We start from the raw sequence: 23,335 nt of genomic DNA, 5'->3' as shown, positions 1-23,335 counted from the left end.
ATGGTTTTATATACTTATTAAATTAATGATCATATAAATTCAGTTTTGCTTCTTTATGATGTTTTTTTTTTACTAAAAAACTTTTTCACCTTTTTAAAATAACTTGTTTTTATTTTGTTGTGATGTAATTAAAAAATAATAACGCCACAAAATGTAATTGGCTATTTTTCAATCAATATTTAACGTTTTTAATTTATTTAATATTTTCATCCCCAAATCTTTATTTCCTGTTGCAATTCAACCCTTTTTCAGGCTATTTTATATACAATTCAAGAGTGTTTAGGAATTTCACTTAAAGCGTCATATCATAATGAAGTTATCTCAAGACACTTTACAGTTTAAGACTATATTAGTGAAACGAAAAAACATATCCAAGCAAATCAACAATGAGTCACAGCTTGTAAGTAAGTAATTTTTATTTGTATAGCGCTTTTCCAGACCAGGGTCACAAAGCGCTTAAACAATCAAAACAATATTCAATAAAGTATTTACTTTAAAGGTCAAGATAAAACTGATAACACAACAGGAGTTAAGAAGGATCTGTCTCGCCTGCAGTTGATACAAAACTCTGCAGCGAGAATTCTAACCTGCTCTAGTAGAAGAACTCACATTTCTCCGATCCTTAAAACTCTTCACTGGCTTCCAGTTTCTTTCAGGATCAACTTTAAAATTCTGGTTCTTACTTTCAGATCTATTCATGGTCAGACCTTCCATCAGTGATCTGATCCAGCCTTACACCCCAGCTCGGGCTCTGAGGTCTGTGGATCAGAATCTACTTATGGTTCCTCGCACACGGTTCAGGACCAGAGGAGAGAAATATTTTCAGGCTGTTGCTCCTAAGCTTTGGAACGATCTTCCTCCTATCTTTGCGCTTGATGGATCTACTGACTCCTTTAAGAAACATCTTAAGACGTTTTTATTTGTTCAGGCCTCTAGTGTTCAATATCCAAGTTAAGTGTCGCTCAGCATCTTTTTGGATTTCATGATACAAGTCATCTTTTAATCCGTTTTCTTCGTAAAGTCGACTTATAAGCAACTAGAAAGAATTATATTCATTTTAATTTTGAAAAAAAAAATCCTCAATAAAACCTCGATTAAAACGTGTTACTGGATTGTAGTTCCAGAGCCTTCCAGCAGATGTCGGTGTCTCACTGAATCGCCAAAGGAGCTCAGATTTTTTGGAAAAAGAAGAAAACGTTTGACTAGTTGAAAGTGAAACTTAAACTCAGTGAAAGTTCTTAAAATAATCGATTCTGTACTTGTTTCTACGAAAGTTTTCTGTCGTTAACTCCGGCTATGACGTCACATTTCCAGGTGCTGCAGAACCCTCAAAAAAGGCGCGAGCGCCAGAAGAAGAATCGACGCTGGACCGAACCGCTGGTCGGAGAACTTCACACCGAGCCGGAACAGGTCAGTGGAACCGCGAGTGCGTGAGCAGTTCCTCCCTCCTCCCACTTCAACCTCCTCTTCCCTCCCTTGCCTGAGTCTGGAGGACGTGAACGCCCCGCGTGTGGAAGTGTCAGTGTGTGTTCGTGGGTCCGGTGCTGATCGCTGTCGTGACTGCGCTGCTCTGGACGTCATCCGGCGAAACAACTTATTGGGGGAGAGAAAAAAAAAAAACGTCCCGAGAAAAAAAAGCTAAAAGTTCCGCCTCGGTTCCGAACACATGCTGGATCCAAAGAGTTGGACTTTTCTCCAACAGTCGGTAAGAAGCTCGGTTCGAGTTCTCGTGGTTATAGTTGTGAAGCTGAGATGACGGTGGATGTTCGGTGATGGTGACGGTGTCGGGGCCCCCGGTCACTCAATGCCGGGGGGCCCCTGACCTGATATGTTGACCACTCGTGTGAGGATCTGAACAATTGTTCAAGTTAAAAACTCAAATTAAATAAAAGCTATTTAAATATTGTATAATATATGAAATGGTTTTAAAGAATAATCTATTTTAAAATAGTGTACATGTTTTTTTAAAGTAAAAGAAGAAGTAAAACATGTGAATTAAAAACTTAATTGTACACAGTGTAAATCATTAAAACTACAATCCAGTTTTATCTATTCCAACGTTATTGGCTTCAATTATGTTAACTTTTCTTTAAAACACTAAAGTAAAAACATGTGACCAAACAAAAAGGCGATGAAATCTTAATTGTAAACAACGGTTTGTAAACAAACGAGAGTCAACATGCGAACAATCTATCGAAGTCGTCGACTCGTCGTGACGTCGTTCTTCTGGTCGGATCGTCGTTCGTTTGTCGAGTCGGTCGCAAACAAACGAGGAAAAAGCGGCTTCAGAATTCGACTTAATATCCACTTCCTGTTGACATGAACATGTGACGCTGTACATGACCGGTCATGTGACGTGGTCGGGGAGATGTCACCGTGTCAGTCCCTGTTGAAGTCGAGTACTTTACCAGTCATGTAGTCATAGTTGTGACTATGTACCTCAAAGAGTACTTCACTAAGGTATGGTAGTATCGTGGTAGTACCACTCACCCTCATGGGGTGTTTAGTTGTGAGTATGTACCAGTGACCTCTGGATCACACAAGTGTGTTTTGGTTTGTTTCAGTTTTACTCACTAATGTTCACCTCAGACATGAGAACAGTTCAGAAAGTTGAAGGTACTTTGGTCGTGGATCTGGGATGTGACCCCTTCATCTCCGCCGTACGACGACTTAAAAAAAAACGTGTGGAAAACTGTTATGTGGATGCGGTGGGTTGTCATGGTGACCTTCCCGTGTGACTCACAGCTGTCCAACATCTGCTGAGTTGGACATTTTCATCAAGTTCTAACACCTTTACATGACGACAATTACACACCTTCGGACGAGCAAGTGTGTGAGCGAGTGTGTAACCATATTAATGTACACAGGGAGTAGGATTAGCAGCATCTTGTCAGTATTTGTTTGTCTGTAAACAAAATGATAAACTTGTGTGAACAAGTACATGTGAATGTGTTCGCTGTGTGTCTGAATCACATGGTGTGTGTTGTGGTGTGTGAGGCTGTCCCAGTGAAGTGATTATTTGTGCGAGCAAGTGTGCGTTTACTGATCACACTTGTTCTCACAAGAGTTTTAAGACAAGTTTTTGTGCAATTAAATGATGAAAGAATGAATGATAGAAGTAGCATAAGGTTCATGTGTACATGTGTGAACAACTGTTGTGTGCGTGTGCAAACAAACACCACAGTGGTTGTGTATGTGTGTGATCGAGGGAAGGATTGAGTGACCGTCAAAGGACGTGTGTATGAGTGATGGTTGGTCTGAGTCACAACACTGTTACGAACACATGAAGTTTCCAGTGAAGGTCAAGTCTCGTGGACGTGTGTGAACCAGGAGAGGCACGTTGAGATCGTGACTCTTGGGGGCGGAGTCAGGGAGACGACGTTCTCGCCTGGAGGTGGGAACTTCAAGAGGGCTTTCATCGTCCTGAGTTCACAGATCCAGGCTGAGGTTCTGATCCACTCGTGGGTTCATCAAAAGATTTAGAACTTGAAGAGTTGCTCTTCTGATCCAGATCCATTAGAACTCCAACGTGTTGTGAGCCTACTGTAATCTGAAGTAATCTGTAATCTGAAGTATTGACGAGTCAATGTGACAATAAATCTGACTGTAACAACCAAGTTGAGTTAAACTCAGACAAGTTTATTTACAATATAAAAAAATAGTTGTTTTATCTTTGTTTATTTTGTTGTTGTTTATGAAACGGTGGTTATTGACACTGTTGGTTGTTTTGTAGTTTTATATCCCTTTTGTTTTGTTGTTGTTGACACAGTGGTTATTTACTTTTGATTATATTATAGTTATTATTTATAACTATTTAATATTAATATTATTAATTATATTAATATTAGTTTATTTTGTTGTTATTGAGGCTTTTGCTTTTATTGTAGTTTTATTTATTTATTATTCCGTTTATTTGGTTATTGAAACTGGTGATTATATTGTAGTTTTATGTGTTTATTTAGTTGTTATTGACACTGGTGATTATATTGTAGTTTTATGTGTTTATTTAGTTGTTATTGACACTGGTGATTATATTGTAGTTTTATGTGTTTATTTAGTTGTTATTGACACTGGTGATAATATTGTAGTTTTATGTGTTTATTTAGTTGTTATTGACTGTGGTGATTATATTGTAGTTTAATGTGTTATTGACACTGTTGTTATATTTTATATTTTGTTATATTTTATATTTTTTATTGACACTGTTGTTATATTTTAGTTTTATGTCAGTTTATTTGGTTGTTATTGACACTATTGTTATATTGTAGTTTTATTTCAGTTTATTTTGTTGTTGTTGACACTTTGGTTGTTGAATTTGTTGATTGATTAATAATGTTGTTTTATCTCTATTGATGTTGTTGTTGCCTCAGGGTGTTTTAACTGTTGATGATGTTGTTATTATTAAATCTGAATTTATTTTGTGGTTATTGTTATTGCTGTTGTTGACCTTCTTGGTCTCCGTGTGGCTTTTTGCTGTAGTTGTTGACAGTTGATTATATTACTATTGATGCCGTTAATTTTTACTCTTATTTATAATGACACTTGTTGAAGCTTTTGTTTGACACTTTTGTTGTTGTCCAAACTATTTATAAAGACAGTTGAAGATGACGTTGTTTGCTGTGGAGGCTCAGCGGTTCGAATTATTCGATCAGATCATCTTGTAGGACGTTCAGGTCTCTGTCAGGTCCTGGTCCCGGTCCACAAACTTGTCCTGGTCTCGGGCTGAGACTCGAGTCCCATTTCCAGTTTGTAGTTTTTCCGGTAAAAAGTTCATATCTTTATTTTTGGAACGCCGAGCTCTAAAAATACCGTCGGTGGCTGCTCGAGAGGTTTGCTGTCATGCAGGTGTTTGAATCCGTCGATTATGCAGCCGTAGACCAAACATCCCTCCTTAGATCCTGCAGGGGGGGCAGGCGAGGGGGGACACTGAGACTCTCACTGCAGTGGGTGGTGTGGTGGCAGGTAGAGACTCGCTTTGGCTAGACTGACACATTTTATTTTGGATGGGGGGCAAGACGTAAGGTCAAGGGTCGAATACCTGATTGTTGATATGGCAACAAGTGGTGATGCTTATATTCACAACTTCATCACTTCTGTGCAGCCGGGATGATGATGAGTCCAACGACCGCATGTGTTTGTGTGTGAAGATCCACTTAAATCTGAGATCAGATTAAAGACACAACCAGACACAAGACGCAGGTCACATGGGAAAACACACACACACACACACACACACACTGAATGGAGATACATTCACATTACACTAACTTTGCAACAACAGCAGACCCGAGAAACAAAACATAGTTTTCATAACAAACCGCACACTGATCTACACACTAACTTTAACACGAAATGATCACACTTATTTACAGAGTTACTGGAACACATTTGTTACACATAAAAATGTAAAAATAAACTCACACACACACACACAAACAGACACGCCTAAGAAGGCACAAATGGTAGTTGGCGACGCACACAAACTTGTCCAGATCAAACATTTCAAAAATGTTATTCAAGGAGTCGCACACATGTTCCTACAAGTCACCTTACAACAGCACAACAACGTTAACACACAACACAAACCCATGTCGGTTCAGATACACAGCATTGAACCTGTCACACTGCACACACACTTTAACACACACATGAAAATAGAAGTAAACTACTACACACACCATGTCCTGCCTCCTGTGCGAGGAGATCTTGGGCGAGTCCCCAGGAGGTCACATGACCAGCACCCGTGAAGATGGTTCCAATCCAATGTTTGTTGTGTAGCGGTTGTCACAACAACAGAAGAATGTGTGTACACACCTGCCGACCTGAAGCGTTTAAAAAAAACCCGTCCTTCCTCATCCCAACGCAGGTTCGTGACGTGCGTTTGTTTTTGTGTTGTAGAAATTTGACGAGTGACGACGTCATCCAGTCCATAGAGGAAGTCAGACGAGGAAGACCAAGATGGGGAGGAAGAAGATCCAGATCGCCCGCATCATGGACGAACGCAACAGACACGTAAGACGCACACGATGATGTCATCGGCCAGAAACATTCTGGACGCACCTTCTGCCTCCACGTATGGTGATCACGTAGACAACAAATACTTATTCAACACAAGGCTGAGTCTGCAACGTCACTTCCTGTTATGACAGGAAATGCGCACAAACAGTAGCAGCATGGACTCAGGGGCCACCTCTGATGATGTCACACTGACACACACAAAAAAAAGATTTTAAAAATCTTCATACTTTGACACATGTGATTGTAAATATCTTGTCTCAAATGTTGTCTCTTTAAATTATAAGCTTGAAAACCAAAAGAAGATGGCCTTCAAAATAAAAGTCTATTGATGCTAACGCGCTTCCTCCCCCCTGCAGGTGACGTTCACCAAGCGAAAGTTCGGGCTGATGAAGAAGGCGTACGAGCTGAGCGTGCTGTGCGACTGCGAGATCGCGCTCATCATCTTCAACAGCACCAACAAGCTGTTCCAGTACGCCAGCACGGACATGGACAAGGTGCTGCTGAAGTACACCGAGTACAACGAGCCGCACGAGAGTCGCACCAACGCGGACATCGTCGACGTGAGTCATGCGAAAATTCAACCCTTTTTGACGTTGACCTTGCGGCGTCATTCGACGATCGTGATGTCACTTCCTGTTAATGCCGTCCCCCCCGCAGCACACGAGCTCAGGAGACCGAGATCTTCGGTGTTGTGTAACAGCGTTAGCATCAAACATGGTCTTAGCTTAAGTAGCCTGAGGTCAAAGTTCAGGGCGCGTCTGGCACTGACGCTAATCTCCTGCAGGTGCTTGAGGAACCTGTGTCTTCTACGTGTAGACGCCTGAGGTTATAGAACGCTGCCCTCAAACGTCCCGCTTCAGTTAGCATTTTTGCTAAGTAGCTTCACCTCCTCCGTCCACCTGTTAAAAGAGAAACCTGCCATACTTCACCTTCTCAGTTGCATCATGTTAGACACGTCGCTACTTTAGCTGTACCTGACCTGGCTGTGTCTTCGAACAACGCTTTAGCCACATAAGTTTTAATGCTGCGTAGGTTTAGCAGCTTTGGACGCATCACTGCTCACATGTTTCTTTAGCTGCCGCTTTCTAATGGCTGTGTCCTGTTTTGACTGCATTGCTAGCTTAGCAATAGCATGAAACTCCATTAGCAAGTCCCCAGCAGGAAGCTATCTTGGCCCCACTCTAGCTACTACATAGTGGTAATACATAGCTATAACTGCATGAACTTTAGCTTTTTCGTAACTATTGTTACTTCACAGCTTTGTTAATACATAGCTTTAGCTGCATTAGCTTTAGCTTCTTTATAACTGTTGCTACTTCACGGCTTTGCTAATACATAGCTATAACTGCATCAACTTTAGCTTTTTCGTAACTATTGCTACTTCACAGCTAAACCTTTACAATGATATAGTTGCATTAGCTTTAGCTTCTTTATAACTATTGCTACTTCACGGGTTTGCTAATACATAGCTTGCGCTGCATTAGCTTTTTCGTAACTATTGCTACTCCACAGCTTTGCTAATATATAGATGTAGCTGCATTAGCTTTAGCTTCTTTATAACTATTGCTATATCTCGGTTTTGCTAATACATAGCTTGCACTGCATTAGCTTAAGCTTTTTTGTAACTATTGCTACTCCACAGCTTCGCTAATACAAAGATGTAGCTGCATTAGCTTTAGCTTCTTTATAACCTTAGCTACTCCACAGCTTTGCTAATACATAGCTAGAGCTGCATTAGCTTTAGCTTCTTTATAACTATTGCTACTCCCCATCTTTGCTAATACATAGCTAGAGCTGCATTAATTTTTATCTTATTCAGATTTAAGTTCATCTTGATTTACTGAATTGAGCGTGGGAAGTTGTGCATGTGCATGCTCGTGTGTGCGCTCGTGTTTGTGTTTACCTGAAACTCCCTAACACGAGGCCGATCTCATGGCCTCTCGCCGTCAGTACCTGGTTTACATGCCGAGTAATCTCCCCTAATCTCCTCAATCCCATCATCTAATTAGTGTAATCACTGCACACGGGGAGGTGACAGTTTGATTTACCGACTTCACCTGAACTCATCACGACATTCTGTCATATGTAATCATTATGTTTGCCAGATTTTTTTAATTCATTTTAGTTAACACTTAGGCTGGTATATCCCTCAGTACGTCATCCGTCTACACATGTATTGACTTCTGCTGTGTCTTTACTTCAGTTCCATTGATCGTCAACTTTATTTGGCTCTAGTTTGATCGTCTGACTTTAACTGTGGTAGCACTGCGGTTATGTAAGTACTATGTAATGCATAGTTAAACATGTGCAAGATTCTTGATGAGTCACTGACGACAAAAAGACTTGACTGATGCAAGATCAGAGTATCTTTTGGTCATTCACAGGAGTATTTAAAAAAAAACGTTTAACTGACCTCACTAAGCATGAAAACAAAAATACGTTTATTTACGTTAAAGAAATGTATAGAAAGAGAATGTTAGGTATTTATGCTTCTATCTATGAAAGCTGTGTCGTCTTCGCTGAGACGACCATTAGCTCTGAGCCGCCCTTATTTTGAAAATCCAGTCCATGAAATTCCAAATTATTTTTTTAACCTCATTAACAAGTGATTCATTGTCTTTATTTATTGTAAATTCAACCCACTTTGGAAGATTTGGAAATAAATCACTTTGAAAAAACAAAACAAAAGTTCAAATCAATCAAAGGAAATGTGTTTCCTGACGTAGGACAACTGAGGTGCTAATGTAGCTGATGTGCACACACACACACACACACACACACACACTCACTAGGTCGCTCTACTGACCCCCTCAAACTACTTGAGCTGTGAACATTATGGAGGATGTAGAAGAAGAATGATATAACGGCAGTTTACTGTGATGGTCGCTAAGAAATAATGTGCTACACAGGAATTTAGCTGAAGAGAGACTCCTTTGTCTGTCTGTGTGTGTGTGTGTGTGTGTGTGTGTGTGTGTGTGTGTGTGTGTGTGTGTGTGTGTGTGTGTGTGTGTGTGTGTGTGTGTGTGTGTGTGTGTGTGTGTGTGTGTGTGTGTGTGTGTGTGTGTGTGTGTGTGTGTGTGTGTGTGTGTGAGAGAAAGTGTATAAATAGCCTGGAGCGCTTCTACATTCCTCACTTCTACTCTTGTTTTGCTTGCTGGTGTTTCTCGGCCCGATTGGAACCAGATGAAGTTGTGAGGCTCCGCCCACTTTGGGTCTGGAAATGGGCTGCGAGCTAAAAATAGCGCGGCGTTCTTAAAATAGCGCTGACGGGCCATGAGCGTGTGAATGACTGTGTGCGTCTGTGCGAGCGGTGGGAGGAAGAAACGACACACACTTCCTGTGATGTATCAATCACTTTTCTCTCTCCCTCAACGGCTCGTCGTGGGCGCAGAGAGAGGTGCTTGAGAAAAAAAAAAAAGGTCACATGTTCCATTCCGGGCTCTTCTGGAATGTGACGTGACGTTTTGGTTTTTTTTGGACGTCATTGTTGTGTTCAAGTGGAGCGAGTGTGCGTGCGGCGTCAGGACCGACCGGTTTTTATGGAGCGTCATGGGGGAACATCGGCGGGCGACAAGGCGCCCCTGAGCAACAAAGGCGTTTCTTTCTCGTAAAGACACATGAATAATCTGATTGAGATCCGATCATAATCTGATTATCTGTGAGAGACTCCACACAGTTCATGAACACATCCCTTATACATACGATGTCCTGGGTTTGTGTGGGTGTGCCATGAGTCTTTTGATGTGTGATTCCGATCAACAATGTTTGTGTGTAAAGATAATTGGTGTGTGTCCTGAAGACATTGTTTTTGTTAGTCTTGTGTGCTTCAGCACGTGTTTGTGTGCTTCTGTGTGCGTTACTGTTTTAGAAACCAATTGTTTTTGTGTTATTTACCTACAGTGCAACTTTTTGTGGCTTTGTGTACAAGTGCGTTGAAGTTTTGTCTGTTTTGTCGAATACGAGTTTTGCGTCATGTTTTAATTTGTGTATCTGTGAGGCTTACTTGTTGTTGTGTGTGATAAAAGTGTCGTATGAAGCAACTCGAAGGTTTGTGTCCGAGTTGTTGTCGACCCTCGGGAGTAAAAAAACAACCTTGTACGGTCGCCCCTCTCGCCCTACCCTTTTCAGCTGGTCCATCATCATTGCTGGCAGCTCCCCCAGACTCCCCCACCTGTCTCACCCCCAGAAACCCCCTCCTCCCATCCCCCACACCACCTCGACCCCCCCCCCCCGTAAGGAGCAACAGGTGGACATGACTGGACCAGTGAAGTGGTGAAACAAACACATCAGCAGCTGCTGCTGGACTTTTGAGTTGTGTGTGTGTGTGTGTGCGCGCATGTGTGTGTGTGTGTATTGTAACCTGAAAAGTCTGACTTTTATAAACGCTACCTTGACATGTCCAAGTGTCGTTAAAAGAGGGAGGAATAAATGAACAGATCATAGATCGACAGGTGGTTGGTGTAGTAAGAGAGTAAGAAACCATCAGGACTCATGGTCCTCAGCCGGACCTGTTGGACTCTCGGATCAATTAAGTCATTTAATTTAATTTGATGATGGAGCCTCTGAGCTGCTGCGTAACATCTTTTATAGTGACCGTTTCCAACACTTTCTGTTGACCATGACGTGGCTTTCACATCTGTGGCGCCCCTCGGCGGCGGACGGGTGTATTACAAGCTGACTTCCTGTCTCGTGTCCCCGCAGACGCTGCGTAAGAAAGGCATGAACGGCTGCGAGAGCCCCGACATCGAGGCCGAAGACTCTGCTGGCCAGAGCCCCGAGTCGGAAGACAAGTACCGCAAGATCAACGAGGACATCGACATGATGATCAACCGTCAGAGACTCTGCGTGAGTCTCCTCGCTCTCCAGGTGTTCTCGTCGCCATGACGACTGACTCTGCTCCCCCTCCTCACTCCAGGGCCTCCCCCCCTCCAGCTACGACATGAACGTCTCCATGGCGGCGGCCAATTCCTCCGGCCTGCTGTACTCCCACCAGGGCCTCGGGGGCGCCGTCAACAACCACAACCTGCTGCCGCTGACGCACCCGTCCATGCAGAGGAACAGCATGTCCCCCCACAGCCCCTCCAGCACGGGAACCTCCGGTGAGCCAAGAACGGTCTAAGTCCACATCCTCGAACTTTTCACTGACGCTTCACCTTTCTTGTTCCAGGGATGTTGGGCTCCGAGCTGCCGGGGTCAGGGGTCAATGTCGGTGAGTTGAACTTAAGAAGAATGAAAAAAACCCAAAATCACCCTTTAAAGTGTGGCAAGCAGACCAAACATGGCCCTCTGACTGGATTATTGTGGCCCTTTTTAAATCAGAGCAAAAGTATTCTGTTGATCAACTTAATTTCGTTACATTATATATATATATTTTTAATGGAGATTATGATGATGGCTGTATTTGATGTAATTCCCGCAGCAGCCACCAGATGGCACTTATTCTTCTATTCTTTCTATAATTTAAAAACCCTGAAGATGTTCAAAACTTGATCAAGAGAGAAAAGTAGTTTTTGCGTCTAATCGTGTTTTTGTCTAATGATCATATATTTGACAAGAGTTTGAGTAAAGTCCTCTCTGATTGGCTCCTGACAGTAAACGGAGGCTTCAGCAGTCACTGCTCCTCCCCAACTCTACTGACCCCTACTGGACTCTCCAAGAGCCTGCAGGACAAGAGCCCGCCCTCGCAGATGGGCCGTAAGCCTGACCTCCGACCCTTGATGCCACCGAACAAGTGCACCAGCGTGACACCGATGGTGAGCTCGATGTCACGGTCGCCACGGAGACCCGTGTATTAAAAAACGTCTCTTCCAGAACCAGAGAATCAACCACTCGCAGACGGCCCAGACCTTGACCACGCCCAACACCACCATCAGCTCCCAGACTCTTCACGGACCGGTCCTGGCCGGGTACCCCTCCACCGGCTCCTCGCCGTACTCAGGTCAGTGGTCGCACCCGAACCAGGTCGAAGGTCGCAGCAGCTCACGTGTTTCTTCTCTCCGCAGAGTTCTCTCTGGGCGGCGAGCTCGCCACTCTTTCCGGGTTTGGTGGTTCTGGACTCGGCTCCATGAGCAACTGGCAGATGCAGAACCTGCAGAGCCCGACGATCGGACACATGGGGTGAGTTTGTGTCACATGACGCCACAAACACATGTTGGCCAGACTCGCAGTCAATCGATCATCACGACAGCTTCCATAGCCTTTGAGCAATGTCCTTGTTTTTTAGCTTTGTTTTGTGTTTTATTAAAGTTGTGTGCCTCAACCGTACTTTTGAAACGGTCCAAAACGTTCATGTAACGGTTCTTAACTGATAAATAATAAAACAAAAATACGTTTTTTAAAGACATAAACACAACGAGGCTCGACATATTTCTCACGAAGAAAATAATAGATGAGCGTCGAGCTGGAAAATCAAACATCAGATTCCATTTCAAAGTTTCTTTCTGTCCAGTTTTTACAGAAATTTTGAACGTAGTTATAAATATTAATGAAAAGTGGCAGATGTAATTCTCGCAGCAGCCACAAGGTGTCACTGCACAATCACTTCTTGATTATTTTCTCTTATTAAAGAGAATCTGAAACTTTTATTGACTGTCATTTATGCAAACAAGTAGCATAGCTTAGTATGCTAGCTGATTAGTAAGTAAGTAAGTAATTTTTATTTGTATAACGCTTTTCCGGACAAGGGTCACAAAGCGCTTAAACAATCAAAACAATATTCAATAAAGTATATACTTTAAAGGTCAAGATAACACTGATAACACAACAGGATTAGCTTATAAAACCTCAGAGAATACGTTTAATAAGCTGTAATTAATCGATCGTTCTCTTCATCCCCGGCAGGAACTTGTGTCAGACCTCAAACCTGAACCACCAGAACCTCCACATCAAGTCGGAGCCGGCCTCGCCGCCCCGGGACCGGAGCCTCGGCATGGTGGGCGCCACAGTCGGGTACTGCGGCTCCGGCAGGGTCCCCAAAGAGCCGGGCCGCTCCCCCGGCGACAGCGCCTCCAGCTGCGGCAGCTCGTACGACGGCAGCGAGGAGCGCGAGGATCACCACGGCAACGACGCCTTCCTGCTGCGACCCCTGACCGGCGTGGATGACCGACACAGCCCGTCGGTGAAGCGCATGAGGCTATCGGAGGGCTGGGCCACATGATGGTGCCGCGGCCAGCAGGGGGCGCGTTTCAGCAAAGTTACCTGATAGTGTTATTATTCTTCTTATTATCGTATTCTTGTACCGAGTGTGTGTGAAACATGATTGCGGCCGGTCGGCGCCGCTACGGGGAATGTTTGTTCAGCTACCAGAGGAAGTCGTTTTAGGAATTTAACCCCAAAATAAATAATTTATTGACCTAATTTTATTTATTTATTTATCAGAAAAAAATTGGTTTTAAAATATTTCCCGTTTTCTTTTTTCTACAAAGGCTATTTGTCACTCAATAGTGCCACCTGCAGGCCGCCTCATTAGAAACCCAAAGTGAGGTTTTGAACCAACAACCCTAAAATAGCTCATTCTCGAGCGAGCTGCTGGACAAACGTTTATTGATCGGAACGTTTCTGGTGTTTCGTAAACAAAGTGTTGGACAGAAGGTGGAGGGAAGAAGTTCCGAAGTGCAGCGATCGTTAGCGTCGCTAGCTCAAGTGAGGAAAGATGGAAGGAAGGTCATGTGACGAGTTGAGAGGGAGGAAGTGTGAAGGTGAAGGAAACTTGGTTGGTTTTTTCATGAAAGACGAGAGAAGAATGTTTCTACAGAAGTTTTGAATCGAGGGGAAGTTTAGGTGACGTGCTGAGAGTGTTTAACTTTGCTAGCATTAGCATAGCTTTGTTAGCATTAGCATCAGCCAACGAAAGCACTTTGACAGAAGATCAGACGCTTTCCAAACAGAATGTTAACTTCGGGGGAAACCAGAACCGTTCCACGACGCCGAAAATCCTAAATTTAGAAATCGAATCTAACGTTGCCAAACTCCGACATGAGCGATAAGAGAGAATCAACATCTCTATTTTTCATAGTTATAAAGTGATTTTATTCTTTTAGGTTTTCAGGTTTTTTTCGGCGGCAACTGAGATTATTTCACATTTGAATATTTTGGATAAAACGTTGTATATTTGGAGCTTGAACTCTCAGTTTGTCGCCTGCATGTCGAATGTACAGAAACAAGCTAGCACATTGTTCTTCGCCACTAGGGGGCAGCGGGACACGGAGGGGTCTGCGGAAGAAACAAGTTTCTCTTTAGTTCTTCATCGTAGCTCACAGTCACCACCTAGTGGCCAACTGTCGGGCGCTCTTTTGCCCACTGACGGGTTACTACAAAGATAAGCCGCTAGTTAGCAGGTTACCCAACTGTTTTTCCTCACAGACGCCCCCTTGTGGCCAATGCTGAAAGTCTCGCAAACTTTTTATCCGTCTTGTCAGACTGGAGGTGGGCGGAGTTACAGATCCCACTGGTAACTTTAGACCCTCTTGGGTCTGGTTGAGTAGCACGGAGACGATACATGCGGGTGGAACCCCTCGACGTTTTATCTCGCACTCGTTTCTGAAGTAATTGTGTCGTATGCTGGAAGCCGATTTCTTTGCACTCGCGACGATTTCGGCAGAGCCGGGCGCTCGCCCTCTATCGCAGGCGTCGCCCTCTATCGCAAACAGGCAGTTTTATCCCAGTCGTCTCGTACACGTAAAGTCGGAGGTTTAGCTTAAAGTGTGACGGAGGTGAGTCGGCGAGGGCGGAGCAGCGGGGTGCGGGGTGGGGTCACGGAGCGGACGGGGTCACGGAGAAGCCGAGCGGCTCTGCAGGGCGTTAACTAACAAGCGTGTGTGTTTGGTTTGATTATTTAATCGTAACTGCCTGAACTGTGGATGTCCGGCTGCACGTGAGCTTTGAGCAAATATTTGCGACATAAGCTGGACTTTGTCGCCACCTGGAGGCAAATGTTTCTCAGAAACTGATTTTAAAAAGTTGTCCATCATGTAGATCAGAAATGTGCTGGTATTTGTATTTTGCAGTAAAAAAAAAATAAAGGCTCTGTTACAAACATGTGTTGTTTTAGTTTGAAAATCACTTCTGAACCAGAAGTTTGACGCGTGTCTGACATTTTACCTACCGGTAGTTTTAAATGGTAGTATTACTAGTAGCTTACGGACTTGCAGGAATCATAGAAGTAGAATTAGTTGAATAGGTAATTGTATTTTAGTATTATTAGTACTAGTAATAATTATAACCGGTCATACAAGTACCTGCAGTAGGACTTGTAGTTCTAGAGGTGTTAGTAATAATATCAGTAGTAGTAATAGTAACAGTATTAGTACTAGTTATATTAGTACTACAGTAGTATAAGTAACAGTAGTATAACAAGTGTTATCAGTAGTAGTAATAGTACTTTCAGTAATGGAGATCAAACAATGAAACTCTGGTTATTGCTCCTGATGATAAAATGTGATTTTCCTTTATTCCAAGGTATCAGTACTATTAGTAACAGTAGTAGTACTATTAAGAATATTAGAAGTCGCACTACTAGTGGTGTCGGTACAAGAGTAGGGTAAGTCAAAGTAGTAATATAAGTGGTGTTGTAATTACTACTAGTAGTCGTTGTAGTACTGTAACAGTGTTACAGTAATTAATACTAGAAGTATCAGAACTAAAGTAGTATTCGCAACAGCAGCAGGACTAGTAAGAATATAAGTAGAAGTACTAGTGTTATCAGTACTGGAGTAGTATTGATGTCTGTGCTGCCTTCATGTGTATCAGTCGTGATGAGTTCAAGGGCATTGGTTTATTTCTGTGGAGGTTCACAGAGTTCATTTGTGCTCATGGGGTCTGAGATGAGTCTGTTCCTGTCCAGCGTCTGCAGGTCACCTGACCTGCTGTAATGGCAGGAACTCGGATACATCAGCAGCAACATCCAGTTCCAACCGGTTGCCGTTTATCAGCGGACGCCAAAACAGCCGTCATGTGACCTCCTCGTGGACAGAAGCGTCAGCGCTCGGTGTAAAATAAAGTTTTATTTTAAAAAAATTACAAAACAGATGGAATCAACGCTGCGAGGAAACAAAGATGGCGGCGACACGATAGATACAAAAATAGACTCTATTATTGCACTTGAGGAGGAAGAACAAGTGTAAACATTCAGCTTCATCAGCGACGACACCAGTAGGGGGCGCTCACCTTTGTCATGTGACCCGTGTGACCTTAGTAACAATGTTTCCAATCATTTGGTTTGTTTATAGCTAATGTTTTTGTTCACAAACACACTCTCAATCACGACACACAAGTGTGCGTTTCGTTCACACAAGTGTGTGCGTTTCGTTCACACAAGTGTGTGCGTTTCATACACAACCGAGCGATTCATTAAGTGCCTCATGTGACTCGTTTGTAAAAAATTGTGTGTGTGGAGCGACACACTTAGTTGTGTTGTTGTTGTTGTTCGTCTTCTGTTCAGTTTTTGTTCAACAAAAGTTTCTTTTGTCGTCAACACACGTGGCCTCACACACACACACACACGTGTGTGTGAAAAGAATGTCTTGTAGCGCCCCCTCCCCCCACCCGTCAATCATTCCACCAGAAGACACCCGGTCAGATGGTCCGGGTTCAAAATCTCTGGTCCGAGTGTCATCGATCCAAGGCCACTAGATCCGGGTCATCTGACGACACGTCAGCGGGACGGACACAAGTCGGGTCTGATGTCGCCCGGGTCAGGGTACGGGTCCACCTGAGCCCACAAAACAATCTGACGTTAAACTTGAACGACATGAGCAGAAACAGACGCTTCTGTTGCGTGACGCCATCATCATCAGTACCTCGGCGTACAGCGGCGGCGGCAGGTATTTGAACTCTGTGATGAAGGTCAGCAGGGGTCCCGACTCGTCGTCCCGCCGCGGCGCCGGAGGCGGCTCGCACCCGCGCAGGAGCGCTTGACGGCGTGACTCGGAGATGTCGAGGTCGCTGTAGTTGGGCGGAGCTGCAACACACATGTCGACTGTCACGACCAGATAAGATAAGCTAATGCAACATGCTAGCTAGTTCGCTTGCATGCTAGTGAACCCTTAGCTAGTGTCTCTTTTGTGTATTTCCAGTTTGTCGTAGCTGTTGTGTTGTCGCGTGGAAACACTTGGAAAACTCACTGCAGCCAATTATTTGTAACGACTTGACAATTCAATGAAAAAACACTTTAGTTTATTCAGTTAAACTTCTGACTCGTATGCTTACAGCTAGCATGAATTAGCATCTACTGATCATTAAGATGGCTGCCACAGTAAATTATCTCCTCCATTTTGAACTATTCTTTTGTTCTACAATACTTTTGTGATGTCATCTTTCAACAGATAACTGGATTTATAAATTAGTTTTTACTCTCTTTTAATGATTTCTATTGCATTTTACGCTAATGTGTTTTATTCAGAATTTATTCTTACTTTTATCATATTGTTGTTCTATTGTGCTGTTCTTAGTGCGTCATTTTACAATGAATCATGTTGTTTTATTTCTGCTTTTATGTAAAGCACTCTATGACTAGTGCATGTCTGAGGATACCTATATTAATACTATTATTAATTATAAATAATTGAAGAAAAATACATCGTTCAATGATCATAAAATGTATGAATAAAAAAAATGTTTTGTATTTCTTGTGGAAAGATGGTAAAGAGAGAAAAAATAAAAAGAACCAGATAAAGTATTTATAGGTTTAGAATGGTTTCATTTTATGAAAACTATAGAAGAAAATTAATTTCTTGATTTTTAGCAACCAAAATAAAAAGTGAATACTTCAAATTCCATTAAAATAAAATTGCATTTTCATGTTTGTTTCCTTCAATCCAGTCAAACTAAACAGTTTCGATCAAAACTGAGAAGTCTCCAACCTTCAGGTCGGTCCGTCAGTCCCGGCCAGCCGGGGGCGCTGCTGCAGCAGCTGCTGATGCTGGAGGTCCGGGAAGTGCAAGCGTGCAGTGGGATGGTCCCGATCACCAGCGGGAGAGACAGCGACAGGTTCAAGCCTCCAGGGACGTCTATGTAGACCTGCAGGGGGCGACGAGGAGCAGTTGATGACGCTGTACGGTGGGACCTGGACACGAGGGTGGTAGGGGGGGTGGGGGTGGCTCACCACAAGGACGTACTCCACCCGGATGATGGGGCAGTCCAGGATGGACGGGGACACGGGCGGGATCTTCAGCAGCTTTCCCTCCCAGCTCTGGCTCTTGCCCTGGGCCACCGGGTCGCCGCGCAGGTTGGACACGAGCTGCTGGATCTGCTTCCCTTTGCCTTTAGCGAAGAAGGTCTGGGTCTGGTACAGAGCCGCCTTAGGGACCACGACCCGGGACGAGCAGTTCTCCACCTCGGCGAAGATCTGGATGGACTCGCCTTGGAGAGAGGGGACAGAGATCAGTCTGTCGGACTGAGGGAGAAGACGCGTGAGTGAGGGGTGAGAGTCGGGGGGTCCTGGGCGGGCGGGGGGAGGGTTGGTCTTACCTGGGGTGTAGCCCTTGCGCTCGATCTTCGCGCTGAGGGAAATGGGACCCGAGGCGCAGAACCAGCAGCACAAGGTCTTCTCTTTGGTCCCGGCCTGTGGAGCCTGAGAGAGAAGCTCGAGTCAGTCATGTGACCACTGGCTAATATAGGACGGTTAGTTAGCATTAGCTTAGTTAGCAGCTGACCACTCGTGCGTTCTTCAGCAGAGCTGGACAATAGAATTTCCTCAGGGGCCACATTATACTGTTATTATGGGCTGTCCAGGCAAAAGAAAGAAGGGACAAATAAAGAATTAAATATGATGGGAGATATATATACCATCTGGAGTATACATATGTGGCACATATTTATATATATATATATATATATATATATATATATATATATATATATATATAAATACTGTATATATAAATAAAAGGACATTCTAAAATAAGCTTTAGTATTGTTTTTATCTGTGTTATCTTGATCTTTTTAGTAGATTTTTTTTGAGCATTTTTTTTTTATTGTTTAAGCGCTTTGTGACCCTGGTCTAGAAAAGCGCTCTATAAATATAAATTACTTTCTTACTTACTTAATGTCATTGTACAACAGTTGTTTCAATTTGTAATTTGAAGATTCTAAATTAACAAAAAATATATATATTTTCCAATTTAAAATAAAATACATTATACACACGAAAAAGGGTTATAATGCCATAAAATAAAAATAAATCTGTTTAGCTAACATGTTAGCAACAATAATTACAAGGCATAGAGTTGTTTCAGTGCACTCATAAACTGTCATTACGGTAGTGCAGCGCAGACAAACTTCACCTGAGACAGGTGAGATTTTAAAAGTTATACGTGAACAAACCAATAAAGTTAGAATATTTCGTGCATCAATGTGTGACGTACCAGCAGCAGAGGCGTGTTGATGTCGATGTGCTCGAACACGATGAACTCCTTCTTGGCTCGGACCGGCAGCATCCAGGGTCGGTGCAGCTCGGCCTTGACCCAGTACCTGACGCTGCCGTGCTTCCCTTCGAAGGACGTGGCCAGAGCCCTGAGTGACCAGAAGAGGGCGTCAGAGAGCAGGTCTAGCTTCAACCCTCAATCTGAACTTGAGAGGTTTAAGTTGTTAAACGTCTAAATAGCTCATTGGAAGAGTAAGAAGAAGTAGCTACCGTGACTAAACTCAATTACACAATTTAATTTGTGTTCACAATACAAAACCAGTCAAGGTTACGCAGCCGAGCGACTATTTGTCCTCAGATTTTATCATATTGTGTTTTCAGTGGACCGTGTTTGAGATCGTTACCCTTGACCTCTGGATATCTGCGTGTTGTTGAGCAGGAATGTCTTTTCCACAAGGAAGACACGCACATCCACTCGTCCTCGCTCAGCCGTCTCAAGGACCATGTGTTGTTTTCGTTTCATTGTTTCAAATCTACTTTTATTGGGATTTATTCGGATTATTTTGTTACAAAACTGAACTTCTTTGAGATAAATACTTATGTTTATAATAACATTCTTAGTGCATGTTCAGTTACTTTTTCAAACGTCAGCAAATAGTTTAACAAAACTTGGTGCAATAAAGGAAAACAAGGAGAGAAGTAGCAACGCTGAGTTTACACTGAGGGAGTGAGACGAAGAGAGCGTTGAAAACAAGTGTGAAGATAGTAGTTGTTATAGTTTATTGAGCGAGAACATTTGTGTGAAGAAATTATTTGAGAAATATTAGTTTCAGTTCATGAAATGTTTCAAACAGCGTCAAACACCTGGAAACTGACATGTCAACAAGTGAAAAAATAAAAGTCCAGGAGTGAAAGTTTGTCGATTATATTTCAAATTCATCATCATGATCCGACTTTGATTATTTATGTCTGGTTAGTAACTAACGCTTCAAGGTTTTAGTTACGTTTTTACATTTACACAGTCAAATATATATATAGTACAGTTTATCTGACGACATTTTTTTTAAATTGTTATTGTAAACCTATTAACCCCTAAATAAATAAAAGTGACTCACGGAGCAGATCTGGACTTGTATATTATTTATTATATATAAATTACTTCATTATGAGAAAAGAGACAAAAAAAGTCACTTTTGAATGAACGCCATTATGGATCACGTGACGCCGCACAGGTGAGACTCACATCTGCGGCAGGTTGAAGCTGAAGGCAAACTCGTGAAACCCCGCGTGAAGAACCGCAGCTCCTTCTTCTGGACTCTCTTCGTCTGCAACACAAACACAGTCACGCTCGTGCTTCTCCTCCCAAAACAAACTTGTTTCTTCTCGTCTGGTTTTTTTTTTTCTCAGTTTGACTTCCTGCCACCTCGCGGCGTGCTCGCGCCGGGCGCCTGTGCGCGTGCGTGTACGCGCAGTCTAGCAGCAAGAGCAGACCGGCGCGAACCGGAATCAACCGCCTCCTCCTGCGGTTCGCGCTGCAGCGCTGCCCGCGTCCCCGGCCGCTGATTGGTCGAGAGCGAGGACAAGGCTCTCCCAGTTACGAGCTGAGATCAGCTGACAGGCCCCGCCCCTTCCCACCCGAGCCACGTGGTCTGTTGCATGACGCCGGGCAGCGAGTAGGAAAGTGAAGTTTAAACATCGAATTGTACTTTTAGATATCGATTTTTATACATGGGATTTGACCAGGTAGTAATGAGTCGTTGACATATACTCGTTAGATATTAATAATCGCCACCTAAAATCGTATCGTGAACTACTGGTGTATGACGTCAGCACTGTTATGAGTACAGAAAACGCAAAAAAAAAGTCATTCAAAAATGTAATCAGGTCATCATATTATAGTATCAGAACTTTTTAATGCCATCGGTTTGAACCATTACAGAATTTATTTTATTATTATTATTATTATTTTTTAAATAATAAGAAAAAATAATAAGAGATTAATAAAATACATGGGAATAAAATAAGAGACATTATTCTATTTCATTTGAAATACTCACAACAAAATAACTTCATATTAAATAACACACATATTATGTGTACTGTAATACATACAGTACACATATTTAAGAAAAACAAAAATGATCATCGAAAAATGAAAGACAATTATAAATGAATAATAAATATGAATGTTGTTCAAAAATAATAATAAATACACATATTTGTATTGTGTTGCTGCTTTATGCGTGTTTTGTTTAATAGGTCAGAAGAGTCACATGGGAGGTGGGCACATGACCTCTGACCCCAGCTGTCTGGCCCGGAGGTCACGGCATTGGACAGGTCAGTGTCAGAGCAGGAAGTGATATGAGCCACAATTTTTTTTCCTCCATTTTATCTGACGACGTTTTTTTTATTTTTATTGTAAAGTTATAAAACCCTAAAGGAATAAAAGTCTTCACAAGACCAACGAGTCACTCACAGATCTGGACTTGAATATTATTATATCTTTTTATTTTTTTAAAGGTCACCTCAGGTCAGTTGCTGCTGAAGCGCCACAGGTGAGTCTCAAATTCACTCACACTTCATACTCACACACACTCTTAAACACACACTTCATACTCACACACACACTCTCAAACATACACACTTCATACTCACACACACACTCTCAAACACACACATTTCTTACTCACACACACACTCTCAAACACACACACTTCATACTCACGCACACACACTTCATACTCACACACACACACTTCATACTCACGCATACACACACACACTCTCAAACACACACACATTTGTACTTTCACACACAACCGCACAAAACACTCTCAAATGTACACTCACTCACTCTTAGACAAAAAACAACACACAGACACTACACACACTCTTACACAAACACACACACACACAATTACACACTCGCAGACACTCTCACGCACACCCCTCCCTCCTCCCCCCTCCGCTCAGTAACAGGTTTGAACCGCTTCTTGAACACAAAGGGAGTTTCCTCTTCAGCCTCTTTTTCTAGAACCTGGACCCGAACTTGACCTTCGTCCTCAGCCCAAGTCTCCCCCAAAAAATCACCATCGCTCCCCCCGCTCCCCCGAACCCGTGTTCAACTTCTGCGCTGTGACGTAGAGATGATGATGATGACGTCAAAAGAACCCACGCGCGTCGGTTCTGACACTGAGCGAGACTAACGCGTCGGTAATAAAAGTGTGTGTTCGGGTCCGGGAGTGTGTCTCGGTTCGGTTGAGTTGGGTTCAGGGATGACCAGCTGTTGCATCAGCACCACTGAACTTCCATCGCGCACGCGCCCGCCTTACCTCGGTCTCCTCCGATCAGCGTGTCGCGGTGCTCCAGGTACTCCACCTCCTCCGTGTAGTTCTGCGTGTACGCCGTGTTCGCTCCGGCGTTCCGGGACTCGGTCCAGCGCACCTTGGCGACCCCCCTCGCCGTCACGTCCAGACTCCGGACCCGCACATCCCCGGTCACCTCGACCAGAACCCGACCCGACACCAGCTCCCCCCCGGAGAACACCGGCAGGTTGTTCTCGTTCAGAGAGTCAAAGTGGACCGCCAGGGCCCGAACTTTCCCCAGAACCATGACGGGGAACAGACGTCCAAAGGGAGGAGGAGAACTTCAGATCCGCCTCAAGTCCGGGAGCCCAGCGCGGAGCCGGAGCCGCCAGGACCGCCGAGGTTCTGTCTCATCAGGCGGCGGCTAGACTGGTCCTCTTGGGCTCGGTTCTCATCCGAGGCTCCTCCTGGTCGGTTCTTCTCTCTCATCTGAGCTCCTCAGGCGTCTGTGGGCAGAAATATCCAGTCGCCGTGTGCGCGCACAGCGACAGGCGCGCTCACAAGAGGCTCAGCCCGCATGCGAGGCAGAACCGGATGTAACCCGTTCGTCCTTATTTCACTTCAGAATGTGGAACCGCGATAAGGGTTCAGT

General features: G+C 43.5%; 2 protein-coding genes across 3 annotated transcripts; one reads left to right on the top strand and one right to left on the bottom strand.

The window, feature by feature from the left end:
• Nucleotides 1-1,499: 1,499 nt before the first annotated feature.
• LOC148079397 (myocyte-specific enhancer factor 2C-like) lies at nucleotides 1,500-14,975 on the top strand. Its single transcript, XM_087790949.1, has 10 exons — nucleotides 1,500-1,705; nucleotides 5,899-6,012; nucleotides 6,375-6,578; nucleotides 10,720-10,863; nucleotides 10,934-11,117; nucleotides 11,186-11,227; nucleotides 11,611-11,771; nucleotides 11,830-11,956; nucleotides 12,021-12,135; nucleotides 12,859-14,975. The coding sequence occupies exons 2-10, from the start codon at nucleotides 5,959-5,961 to the stop codon at nucleotides 13,172-13,174; spliced, it is 1,347 nt and encodes a 448-aa protein (XP_087647075.1). The 5' UTR covers nucleotides 1,500-1,705; nucleotides 5,899-5,958; the 3' UTR covers nucleotides 13,175-14,975.
• A 1,025-nt stretch (nucleotides 14,976-16,000) lies between these two features.
• On the bottom strand, nucleotides 16,001-23,248 carry arrdc3b (arrestin domain containing 3b). Of its 2 annotated transcripts, XM_087790947.1 has the most exons (8): nucleotides 22,711-23,234; nucleotides 20,622-20,703; nucleotides 19,380-19,527; nucleotides 18,484-18,586; nucleotides 18,119-18,375; nucleotides 17,877-18,033; nucleotides 16,815-16,975; nucleotides 16,001-16,726 (listed from the first exon to the last, which is right to left on the bottom strand). In XM_087790947.1, the coding sequence occupies exons 1-8, from the start codon at nucleotides 22,988-22,990 to the stop codon at nucleotides 16,670-16,672; spliced, it is 1,245 nt and encodes a 414-aa protein (XP_087647073.1). In that variant the 5' UTR covers nucleotides 22,991-23,234; the 3' UTR covers nucleotides 16,001-16,669. The 2 variants fall into 2 exon arrangements, with proteins under 2 accessions (XP_087647073.1, XP_087647074.1); XM_087790948.1 differs by lacking the exon at nucleotides 20,622-20,703 and having other exon boundaries at nucleotides 18,119-18,409; nucleotides 22,711-23,248.
• Between the last annotated feature and the right edge of the window lie 87 nt (nucleotides 23,249-23,335).

Source organism: Callionymus lyra, chromosome 5 (genome assembly GCF_982586985.1).
Source record: "Callionymus lyra chromosome 5, fCalLyr1.hap1.1, whole genome shotgun sequence".
In the NCBI taxonomy this organism is placed as follows: domain Eukaryota; kingdom Metazoa; phylum Chordata; class Actinopteri; order Syngnathiformes; family Callionymidae; genus Callionymus; species Callionymus lyra.
This window is presented reverse-complemented; position numbering and strand designations above follow the sequence as displayed.